The 13,059-nt window shown below is 34.3% G+C and overlaps 1 protein-coding gene across 3 annotated transcripts in view; it reads left to right on the forward strand.

The window, feature by feature from the left end:
- The first annotated feature begins 2,713 nt into the window (after window positions 1-2,713).
- LOC136026208 (uncharacterized) overlaps window positions 2,714-13,059 on the forward strand; it is a 46,853-nt gene continuing 36,507 nt past the window's right edge. For 2 of the 3 annotated variants that reach the window (XR_010617240.1, XM_065702542.1), the window contains exon 1: window positions 2,802-2,986. Coding sequence is in view for 1 of the 3 variants with exons in the window: in XM_065702542.1 (XP_065558614.1) it covers window positions 2,845-2,986 (142 nt within the window). In the remaining 2 variants the exon portion in view is untranslated. Of the gene's footprint in view, window positions 2,987-13,059 lie in introns of all 3 variants that reach the window. The other variant, XR_010617241.1, reaches the window with a different exon arrangement.

Below are 13,059 nucleotides of genomic sequence, written 5' to 3' on the forward strand. Positions count from 1 at the left end.
ATGCAACTTTATACAAGCACCTAATTCCAAACAACTTAAACAAGCAAACAAACTTTCAAACACTTTATAAATTCAGAAACACCCATGAATAAACTCTTACCAAGCTAACTCCTCAAACATGATTCCCTATGCTTAGTCCCTAAACAAAGATTAAATAAAAAAAAAACTAGTTTTTTAAAACTGAAAGTAAGGAGCAATATTAAAACTTAAAATGAACAGAAATTACTCCATATATGAAATGGGTTGTCCCCTCTGCAATCCCTCACTCTTTACGCTTATGTTTTTAATTGTTTTAAAAAGTAGAATTGTGGCAAAGAATCAAACTTTAGCATAAAGAGCAAGGAATTGCAGAGGGGACAACCCATTTCATATACAGAGTAATTTCTGTTTGTTTTAAGTTTTAATATTGCTACTTACTTTCAGTTTAAAAAACTAGTTTTTTTTATTTAATTTCTGAACATTTTTGAATTAATGCATTTTTGATTTTGGCTCTCTGCACATAAATTATTAAAATGAAATTTGCATATTAATTTTTGTTGGCTAAACGGCTTTCTCTTAGTTTTGATCAGACAATTTTGAGAAATTAGGGGTGGGGAAGGAGGCCTAGTTGCCCTCCAATTTTTCGGCTATTTAAAAAGGCAACTAGAACTTTTAATTTTTAACAAACGTTTTTATTAGTAAAAAATATACATAAACTTAAGAACTAACTTACATAACCAACTTTTATACTCTTATATTTTTTTATTATGTATATGAGGGGGTTTGTCCCCTTGTTAATACCTCACCTTTTATACTAAATCTTAAGTTTTGTCCCAATTCTTTAAGAATGACCCCTGAATCAGAGAGGCTGTGGAATAAATAGTTGAAATTACCACCACTACTACTATATCATCTACAAATAATATACATGATACCCTAAACCAATCCAAAGATACAAATGGGGCTCCATTATTTTTTCATAAAACTGTCTAAATCATTAACAAACAAGGAGAAAAGCTTTGGGATAAAGTACATCCTTGTTTCACACCAAAATGAGACATAACTAGTCTAGAAAATTTCCCCATCACCTTTACAACAAACTTCACCCTCCTATACATAGCTGCTATGATTACTACAAAACAAGACAGCAAGCCTATTTCTTACAGGCTTTCAAGTAACAACCTCCTATTTACTGAATCAAAAGCACTTCTCAGGTCTAAAAAGATACAAATAGCCAACCATTTTTCCATCTCAATATTTCCAAAGTAAAAATATGGTCAATAGTGCTGAATGTCAATCTGAATCCCACTTGTACTGGACTCAGTATTTCCTCTTTATCTAACCAATCTCTTAGCCTAAATTCCAAAACCTTATTTGCACATTAGGGGAAGGGGGGGGGGTTGCATTATATCAAATACCTAACCTAACCACCTCTATATATAAATATTAATTTAAATGTAATTGCATCATAGTTTGTTTCACAAAAGAACCTAACTTTACTTATTGAGTGTGTTCTGAATAACATGCAAGTAGCCTACCTAACAACCATATTGATGCATAGCTTAGATTTCTTGTTATGCATTGATGTATAGAATTCTTCTCAATTCCTATTTTGATAGCAATACATGAGGGTTTGAGTTTCACATTTTTTTTGCATAATTGTATAACCTACTAGTTTTGACCCTATTTTCTAATGTAGCAAGAAGTTAGGCCTACTTAAAAAAGAAAAAATTGTATGCTGACCAATGGTCAGCATTGCACAGCAAGTGATATCCTGATTCAATGTCTGTAGCTGGGAGTGTTACAAAACATTGATTCTTCATTTGAGTGCAAAAAACATTTGATTCTTCTGAAGTTTTTCCTCAAAATTTCTCCAGGTAGGCTAATCATTATAGCTAGGTGTACTGTGGCTAAACTTACAGAGTCACACCATTGACCCTTATCCCAACCAAAATAACAGCAACACCAGGCCTTAAACTCCTAAGCTTAGGTTTTCAAGCCTTGAGTAACCTACAAGAAACTTTGCTAGGAGGGCTCAAATGTATCTATAAATTAATATTAAAAAGTTGTTACAGGCTACCAATAAACTGCAAAGTTTTTTGAAGCACTTCAATGAATAACAGGATTCAATCTAGCCAAGGCTAGCTTAAGTAATTATCATTGAATGTTTTAAATCAGCTTCCAGAGTAACACAGTATTTCTTTGTGTCAAGTGGGATTGAACTAAGCTTTCTTTGAACTATATACATTTTTTTCTGGACAATTAGACCTATTACTCACTCTAGGCTATGCCATCGCTACAAAACAATTTACCACTGACTTTGTATGGGCTAGCAACTGTCCAAGGATTACAGGAATTTAATTAGAAGCTTCCTAAAGCAAGACCTGAAGACTTCATCCCCAACAAACTATTCAACCAAGCTTCTCTAGATATGCCCAGCAGATCACATTAATGCTTGAACTTTACCAATGTATTTTTTATTAAAAATCAGTTTAAGGTCAAAATAAGATTGTTTACCATCACTGGTTCTTTGAACAATTGCAGTTCCATTCTCTTCCCTGCATAAAGGCTCATAGTCTTCAAACTTTTGTATGTTAGCCATCATAAAAGTTTTATATTATTGTAGTGATGATAATGATGTTCAGTTACTTAACTAAAGATCCTCGTTAACTATCTTTAGCAAAAGTTACTGAAGAAGTTACTTTGAAGTAACTTTTCTGTCGTTCCAGCTGCTAAATAGCCTCAGCTGGAACGGAAAAAGTTACTTTTAGTAACTTTTCCGTAACTTTTAGTTACTTTTTGTCTCAGCTGGAACACGCTAAGTAATCAATTATTTTCCCTAAGTTTTTACAGCTCTGTACAAAAATGAATAAAATTAAAAAAGAAATTTTAATTTCTTCTGTTAGAAACCATCCAGTAATCTGGAACATGCAATTAAAAGGATATAAAGATTTTGGAATAAGAGAAAATACATGGAGATTGATAGCACAAGAAGTGAATGAAGAAGGTAGAGTCTTGGCTAAATTGAAAGTGATTCAGTACAATTTTTTTGGCAAGAATACTGGTAAAATTATATTTTAGTGACTTTTGGCTATCTCAGAGAGTGGTTAGGTTAGGAAAATGAAACTTTTGGGGATGGGTTTACAGGCTAAACTATATCCCCTGAAGGTATTTTAAAGTACCCACCTCAACTCCTTCTCCCTCTAGAGGGCCCTGAAATTTGCCTGCACAACAGGTTTATACCTATTGAAATTTTGACAAGGCAACATTTTACCTTAATTTTCAGTTACCAGTTGCTTTTTCTCTGCCATTAGTTCTGAAAAATGCAGTTCCTATTATTTGAGTAGAATTCTGAGCCATATCAATGTTTTTTTTTCACAATTTATGAAATGTATTTGTATATCTTTAAAACCTTATAAATTGGGATTGAGCAAAGTTGTGAAGCTGAAAACAATTTTGTTGTACTTCATTCAAGTAGAAGATCTATTTTGCAAGGTTTCACTTTTATAAAACACAAATTTTTAAAGGTCAGGACCCTCTCAAGGGAAAGGTAGCAGAGGTAGGTACTTCAAAATACCTTCCCAGGATAAACTTTGGTCAATGTTCCTATTACCTGAACAATTACCTGAATAACCATTGGTATCATAAATAGAACTATCTCCAGCCAACACCCTAGAGTTCTTATTAAGTTATATAAGGTGCTTGTACATCCACACCTAGATGTTGGAATGTCATTGGCAGCCCTTTTCTTCAAAAAAGATAAGAAGTTGCTTGAGGATGTCCAGCGTTGTGCCACTAAGATTGTTAGCAACATGAATAAATTTCCATATGAAGAAAGACTGTGTTGTTTGAAGCTGCTGATGCTGACATACCAAAGGAAAAGGGGTGACATTGTTTAAACCAAAAAAAAATCCTCTCTAAAAACACCCTTCCCAGTTTCTTTGCACAGCCCTTGCATTCTGGTACTAGAGGACATGCATTGAAGCTCTCCATGCAGCATTCCACAAGTAGACATAGAAGCCACTTTGTCAGCCAAAGAATCATCAATATGTGGAACCAGCTCTCTGAAGAAACAGTTTCTGCTACTTCAACTGACATGTTCAAGTCCCACCTTGATAGGGAATGGCTCTGCCAGGAGTTCCTTTTCAATTGGGAAGCTGCAGAGTCCTCCACAAGAGTCTAATCTAACAGCCACAATCTACACCAAATGAATTCTTTTTTTCATGGAGCATCACAAGGATGGATAATCCTTATATTGCTCCAAGCTGTGATTTAAGGTAATTGTTTAGGGCCATGAAACTATTATTAATAATTACATTTTGACTTTTGGAACATCTTTTCTCTCTTGCAAAACTACTGAAAACTCACCATTATGGAGTTATTATATATTTGCACATTAGGGGGGGGGGGTTAAAGCATAGCATATATTAAATACAGCAATGGTTAGTTTACCTATTTAAAATATGCTATGCCTTACCTCTACCCTCCTAATGTGCAAATATATAGCCCAAATTTGTTTCTAAACTATTACAGATTTGTAATTTCAAATATCCAATCAATGAAAATGGAAATGATTTTAATTCTATATGTGTAAATACAAGAATATTTGGGCTGGAATAACTCCATAATGGTGAGTTTGCAGTAGTTTTGCAAGAGAGAAAAGATGTTCCAAAAGTCAAAATGCATCTATTGACAATAGTTTCATGACCCTAAACAATTGTTCAGATAATAGGAACATTGACCCATAGTTTAGCCTGTAGACCCATCCCTGAAAGTTTCATTTTCCTAACCTAACCCCTTTCCAAGATAGCAAGAAGTCACTAAACTAGAATTTTACCCATACTTTAGCCTTTAGACCCATCCCTGAAAGTTTCATTTTCCTAACCTAACCCCTTTCTGAGCTAGCCAAAAGTCACTAAACTAGAATTTTACCTTTAATTGACACTTTGACATCAAGGAAGAAGATTTCAAGAGCTCAAAGTTTAAATTAAATTGAAAATTAAAATTGAATTTATAATAGAAACAATTATTATATTTGTAAAGAACATAAAAAAAGACATCAAGTGCTTTGTTCAAAGTTTGAGGTCAGTGTTTTTTATACCCCATATTTTAAATTATATATTTTTAAGAGCTCAAAAAGTACTTAAATTTGAATTTGCAATAGAAGCAATTATTATATTTGTAAAGAACATAAAAAAGGCATTAAGTAGTGTGTTCACTTTATTAGTAAGTCAATTATATGAACCACAAAATATTTACCAAAGTTTGTCCTGGGAAAATCTTTGTGTTAGGCTGTAAAAGTGAAACCTTACTAAATAGATCTTCTGCTTAGCTGAAATGCAGCAAAAATATTTTCTGCTTCACAACTTTGCTCAATCCTAATTTATGAGGTTTTGAAGATCCACAAATAGCCTACATTACCTTTTTTTGTAAAAAAAAACCCATTGCTATGGCTTAATATTCTACTCAAATAACAAGAATTACATTTTTGAAAATAAAACTAGAGAAAATGGCCTGATAAATGAAAATTAACATAAAATATTATTTTGTCAACATTTCAATACATGTAGACCTGTCAAGTAGGCTAAGACTTAGAAATCAAAAGAGGTTTAACATGGAAGCTTAATAATACCTTCCCAGAGTATGTTTTTGACCCTAGATTCATTACTTAAAGTTTCATTTTCTGAATACAACCCCTTTCCAAGATAGCCAATAGTAGGCTAGCTAAAGTAGAATTTTACCATCCCCTTTTGAAGAGAACACAATTAAAAGAAAGATTAGTAGACTTCGCCAAAAATTCATTTCCTAGTTCTCTCTCTTTTGGTTGATGTGCAGAGTTACAGCTCTTCTGAAGGGAGGATCTTAATAAGAGAAAAGTAGTAGGCCTGTCATTACATTCCTTATTTTATGTTCCTTTTCAGTAAAATATTCATTACAGCAACAATACAATGCCCTCCCCTTGATGGTCCTATATTAGCCTTTAGTCCCAATCAGAAGTTTGCCTATTAGTTAAATCTAGTCATTTGTCATGGTTCTTTGTGAAAGCAGTTTTCTTTTTCAGTCTGGTCTCTATCGGTCTCTATCTTTGTCTATGATTGAATGACAATGTTTACCAAAATAGGCTAGGCCTAGGCTATTATTAGAAGTGGTATATACAATTTTGTGGTGATGCATCCAAGACAGAGAGAAACGGGAGAAAGTCCTTAGTTGAAGAGCTAAAAAGAAGAATAAGCTGCACATCACATTTGGGAAGCCCCACCCCAGCCCCTCCAAACCAATCATTGATGGTAACCTAGTTACATCATTGCCGCTTCATGTAAATAGTTTTGTTTCTCCATTGCCTTGTTTTGTTCATTGTTTTGATAAACTGTTTCAGTTGATATTTCATGTGAAGCTTCATCCAATCCTTCTCCAAATGTTTCTCATGTCCGTCTAAGTGTTTTTTCTGCTGATGATAATTCAAATGTTCTATCTAATAATTTGTTTGTGTCATGTCAGAGTTCAGCAGATTCAAGTTTTTGAAGTGCCATATCTGAAGTTACCTTTGAGTCTCAACAGCCAAATTTCCCAAGTCAGAAGCACCTTCCTAGAAATACTCTCCATGTTCTTTCAAGCAATGCTGACTGTCCAACAAATAAGCTTCTTGAATCCAGAGTGCTTCTTAAGGAAAAAGCAGCAGATATTGCAGGGTTTGTTGAACTGTTACTGAAACATAGTCTATGTGCGGTTACTGAAGCACCCCTACTGATCTTGGGAAATCAACTATTTAGCAACTTGGAGCACCCAAATTGTCAAAGAGAAGTTGGTGTTTATGTAAGAGACAGTAGCCAAGTTAGTGTTGTAAACCCTTCTATGCTTGATATATCTTTGATTGAAAGTGTATGGCTTGATATTTCCATTGCTAATAAAAAAATTGTGTCTTGGGTGCGTCTTTTGAAGTCCAAGTGCTCCTTCCTTTGAAGATAGTGAATTGGCTCTCAGAACTATTATTGATGAAATGGCATCTTCAATATCCCTTCCTAGCTCATCTGAGTTAATAATCATGGGAGATTTTAATTTTCCTGTGATTGAGTGGGTCAAAGGAACTGGATATTCTTCATCTAATAGTAGAGACTCACCTTTTTTTTTTATCTTGCCTATCAAATAGATATCTTCAGCAGACTATTGATAAGTCTACATGCCATAGAGCTGATCAGAATCCCTTGCTGACCTCATTGTAGACCTCATTGTATTGCATGATCCTGATTCCCTCATTCATAATGATTATTTACCACCAATCACTAGTAGCAACCACTTAGTTATTCCATCTGTGTTGTCCCTTAATAGTCATGCTCAACCTAAATTTTGTCCTCAGACATTCACCAACTATGAGGTAATACAGCAAGAACTTTTATCTGCAAACTGGTCAATGCTTATCACCAGTGACGTCAATGAGTCTTGGTTAAATTAATAAAAAAAACTCTCCTTGCTCTTGAAAAGAAACACTCTAGTTATTTTTAGAAAACAGCCTATATACATATATATATATAATATATATATATATATATATATATATATATATATATATATATATATATATATATATATATATATGTATATATATGTATATATATATATATATATATATATATATATATATATATATATATATATATATATATATATATATATATATATATATATATATATATATATAAATATATATATATATATATACTAGCTGTTGGGGTGGTGCGTGTAAGTTGTTACGCGCCATTGTAGTTGTGTCCCTGTGTCCCCCCTTTGAATATAGATAAATATATATATATATATTTTTAACTACATAAAACTTGCGAATATACAACATTCTTGGCTGTCCCATTGTCTGTGCATATAAATAGATTGTCAGGTTTACCGACTCTTGAACATGCAACATATAATTTTCCATGGGAAAAACAATCTGTATTCAGATCTATACCTCATTATTCTAATCATTGCCCTTGAGCTTTGTTGATGGTGATTGCTAATTGAACATTCCCTGTGTCCCCGTCGTCATTTATATATCCCCCTGTGCCCCCTGGCATCCCCATTGTTGTTGTTTCCCTTTGTCTCAGTCGTCATTTATGTCCCGGTGTCCCAGTCTGTAATTTCTCTTTGAGTATTGCGGTCGTCATTTATATTCCCTGTGTCCTGGTCGTCATTTTTGTCCCGGTTGTCATTTGTGTTCTTGTGTCCCAGTCTGTAATTTCTCTTTGAGTGTCCTGGTCGTCATTTATATTCCCTGTGTCCCAGTCGTCATTTGTGTCCTGGTGCTTTGTTGATTGCTAATCAAACATTCCTTGTGTCCCAGTCGCTTTCTCTTTGAGTGTCCCGGTCGTCATTTATATTCCCTATGTCCCGGTCGTCATTTGTGTCCCAATGTCCCGGTCTGTAATTTCGTCAGTCAACAAACATGACGTCAGTCGACACACAAACATGACGTCACTCGACACACACACACACAGACAACTTATTTATATATATATATATATATATATATATATATATATATATATATATATATATATATATATATATATACTAGCTTCGCGCCACCCCAACACCTAGTTGGTGGGGGCGCTTCGCGCCCCCCAAGCCCCCCCGCGCGCGTAAGTCGTTACGCACCATATTAGTTACGCGCCATTGTAGTTGTGTCCCTGTGTCCCACCTACGAATTTATATATATATATATATATATATATATATATATATATATATATATATATATATATATATATATATATATATATATATATATATATATATATATATATATTTAACTACGTAAAACTTGCGAATATACAACATTCTTGGCTCTCCCATTGTCTGTGCATGTAAATAGATTGTCAGGTTTACCGACTCTTGAACATGCAACATATAATTGTCCATGGGAAAAACAATCTGTATTCAGATCTATACCTCATTATTCTAATCATTGCCCTTGAGCTTTGTTGATGGTGATTGCTAATTGAACATTCCCTGTGTCCCCGTCGTCATTTATATATCCCCCTGTGCCCCCTGGCATCCCCATTGTTGTTGTTTCCCTTTGTCTCGGTCGTCATTTATGTCCCGGTGTCCCAGTCTGTAATTTCTCTTTGAATAGTGTGGTCGTCATTTATATTCCCTGTGTCCTGGTCGTCATTTTTGTCCCGGTTGTCATTTGTGTTCTTGTGTCCCAGTCTGTAATTTCTCTTTGAGTGTCCTGGTCGTCATTTATATTCCCTGTGTCCCGGTCGTCATTTGTGTCCTGGTGCTTTGTTGATGGTGATTGCTAATCAAACATTCCTTGTGTCCCAGTCGCTTTCTCTTTGAGTGTCCCGGTCGTCATTTATATTCCCTATGTCCCGGTCGTCATTTGTGTCCCAATGTCCCGGTCTGTAATTTCGTCAGTCAACAAACATGACGTCAGTCGACACACAAACATGACGTCACTCGACACACACACACAGACAACTTATTTATATATATATATATATATATATATATATATATATATATATATATATATATATATATATATATATATATATATATATATATATATATATATATATATATATATATATATATATACTAGCTTCGCGCCACCCCAACACCTAGTTGGTGGGGGCGCTTCGCGCCCCCCAAGCCCCCCCGCGCGCGTAAGTCGTTACGCACCATATTAGTTACGCGCCATTGTAGTTGTGTCCCTGTGTCCCACCTACGAATTTATATATATATATATATATATATATATATATATATATATATATATATATATATATATATATATATATATATATATATATATATATATATATATATATATATATATATATATATATATATATATCTATATATATAAAAATAAGTTGTCTGTCTGTGGATGTGTGGATGGATGTGTGGATGGATGTGTCAGGTGACGTCACCTGAAAAAACTGGATTAGGTGACGTCAAAACTGAAAAAACTAAAAAAAGGCAAAAACTACAAAAAAAACTAAAAACTAATAAAAAAAATAAAAAAGCTAAAAAACTAAAAAAACTATAAAGGTAAAAACCAATAAAAAACTAAAAAAAAAACTGAAAAAACTAAAAAAAGGCAAAAACTACAAAAAAAAACTAAAAACTAATAAAAAAAGTAAAAAAGCTAAAAAACTAAAAAAACTAAAAAACTAAAAAAAGGTAAAAAACTAAAAAAAATAAAAAATAAAAAAAAAATAAAAAAAAGGAAAAAAATGAAAAATAAGCTAAAATAAAGGTAAAAACCAATAAAAAACTAAAAAAAAAAAAAGAAAAAACTAATAAATGACGACACTCAAAGAGAAAGCGACCAGGACAAAAAACTAAAAAAAAAGGCAAAAACTACAAAAAAACTAAAAACTAATAAAAAAAATAAAAAAGCTAAAAAACTAAAAAAACTAAAAAAAGGTAAAAAACTAAAAAAACTAAAAACTAAAAAAAAACTAAAAAAGGTAAAAACTAAAAGAACTAAAAAAGAAAAAAATAAATGACGACACTCAAAGAGAAAGCGACCAGGACAAAAGGAATGTTCGATTAGCAATCAACAAAGCACCGGGACACAGGGAGTATAAATGACGACCAGGACACAAGTAAAAAAAAAAATTAACAAAACTAAAAAGAAGGTAAAAACTACAAAAAAACTAAAAAGAAAAAAAAACTAAAAACTAATAAAAAAACTAAAAAATCTAAAAATCTAAATAAACTAAAAAAGAAAAAAAAAGGAAAAAAATAAAGGAGAAAAACAAAACTAAAAAACGAATGTATATACAGACCGGGACACCGGGATACAAATGATGACCGGGACCCGGGACACAGGGAATATAAATGACGACCGGGACACAGGGACACAACTACAACGGGGACACCGGGGGAAACAGGGGGATAACCTGACAATCTATTTATATGCAAAGACAATGGGACAGCAAAGAATGTTGTATATTCGCAAGTTTTACGTAGTTAAAACCATATATATATATATATATATATCTATATTCACAGGTGGGACATAGGGACACAACTACAATGGCGCGTAACTATTATGGCGCGTAACGACTTACGCGCGCGGGGGGGCTTGGGGGGGGCGCGAAGCGCCCCCACCAACTAGGTGTTGGGGTGGCGCGAAGCGCCACCCCAACAGCTAGTATATATATATATTTAACTACGTAAAACTTGCGAATATACAACATTCTTGGCTCTCCCATTGTCTGTGCATATAAATAGATTGTCAGGTTTACCGACTCTTGAACATGCAACATATAATTGTCCATGGGAAAAACAATCTGTATTCAGATCTATACCTCATTATTCTAATCATTGCCCTTGAGCTTTGTTGATGGTGATTGCTAATTGAACATTCCCTGTGTCCCCGTCGTCATTTATATATCCCCCTGTGCCCCCTGGCATCCCCATTGTTGTTGTTTCCCTTTGTCTCGGTCGTCATTTATGTCCCGGTGTCCCAGTCTGTAATTTCTCTTTGAGTATTGTGGTCGTCATTTATATTCCCTGTGTCCTGGTCGTCATTTTTGTCCCGGTTGTCATTTCCCTGTGTCCTGGTCGTCATTTTTGTCCCGGTTGTCATTTGTGTTCTTGTGTCCCAGTCTGTAATTTCTCTTTGAGTGTCCTGGTCGTCATTTATATTCCCTGTGTCCCGGTCGTCATTTGTGTCCTGGTGCTTTGTTGATGGTGATTGCTAATCAAACATTCCTTGTGTCCCAGTCGCTTTCTCTTTGAGTGTCCCGGTCGTCATTTATATTCTCTATGTCCCGGTCGTCATTTGTGTCCCAATGTCCTGGTCTGTAATTTCGTCAGTCAACAAACATGACGTCAGTCGACACACAAACATGACGTCACTCGACACACACACACACACAGACAACTTATATATATATATATATATATATATATATATATATATATATATATATATATATATATATATATATATATATATATATATATATATATATATATATATATATATATATATATATATATATATATATATATATATACTAGCCCCAAGCCCCCCGCGCGCGTCTCTCCCATTGTCTGTGCATATAAATAGATTGTCAGGTTTACCGACTCTTGAACATGCAACATATAATTGTCCATTGGAAAAACAATCTGTATTCAGATCTATACCTCATTATTCTAATGATTGCCCTTGAGCTTTGTTGATGGTGATTGCTAATTTGTGTCCCGGTGTCCCAGTCTGTAATTTCTCTTTGAGTGTTGCGGTCATCATTTATATTCCCTGTGTCCCTGTGTCCCGGTGTCCCGGTCGTCATTTGTGTTCTGGTGTCCTGGTCTGTAATTTCTCTTTGAGTGTCCTGGTCGTCATTTATATTCCCTGTGTGGGTCGTCATTTATATTCCCTGTGTCCTAGTGCTTTGTTGATGGTGATTGCTAATCAAACATTCCTTGTGTCCCGGTCGCTTTCTCTTTAAGTGTCCCGGTCGTCATTTATATTCCCTATGTCTCAGTGTCCTGGTCGTCATTTGTGTCCTGATGTCCCAGTTTGTAATTTCGTCAGTCGATAAATATGACGTCACTCGACACACAGACAACTTATTTTTATATATATACTAGCTGTTGGGGTGGCGCTTCGCGCCACCCCAACACCTAGTTGGTGGGGGCGCTTCGCGCCCCCCCAAGCCCCCCCGCGCGCGTAAGTCGTTACGCGCCATATTAGTTACGCGCCATTGTAGTTGTGTCCCTATGTCCCACCTGTGAATATAGATATATATATATATATATATATATATATATATATATATATATATATATATATATATATATATATATATATATATATATATATATGTTTTTAACTACGTAAAACTTGCGAATATACAACATTCTTTGCTGTCCCATTGTCTGTGCATATAAATAGATTTTCAGGTATACCGACTCTTGAACATGCAACATATAATGGTCCATGGGAAAACAATCCGTATTCAGATCTATACCTCATGATTCTAATGATTGCCCTTGAGCTTTGTTGATGGTGATTGCTAATCGACCATTCCCTGAGTCGCAATCGTCATTTATATATCCATCGTA

This window comes from Artemia franciscana, chromosome 4 (assembly GCF_032884065.1).
Source record: "Artemia franciscana chromosome 4, ASM3288406v1, whole genome shotgun sequence".
Lineage (NCBI taxonomy): Eukaryota > Metazoa > Arthropoda > Branchiopoda > Anostraca > Artemiidae > Artemia > Artemia franciscana.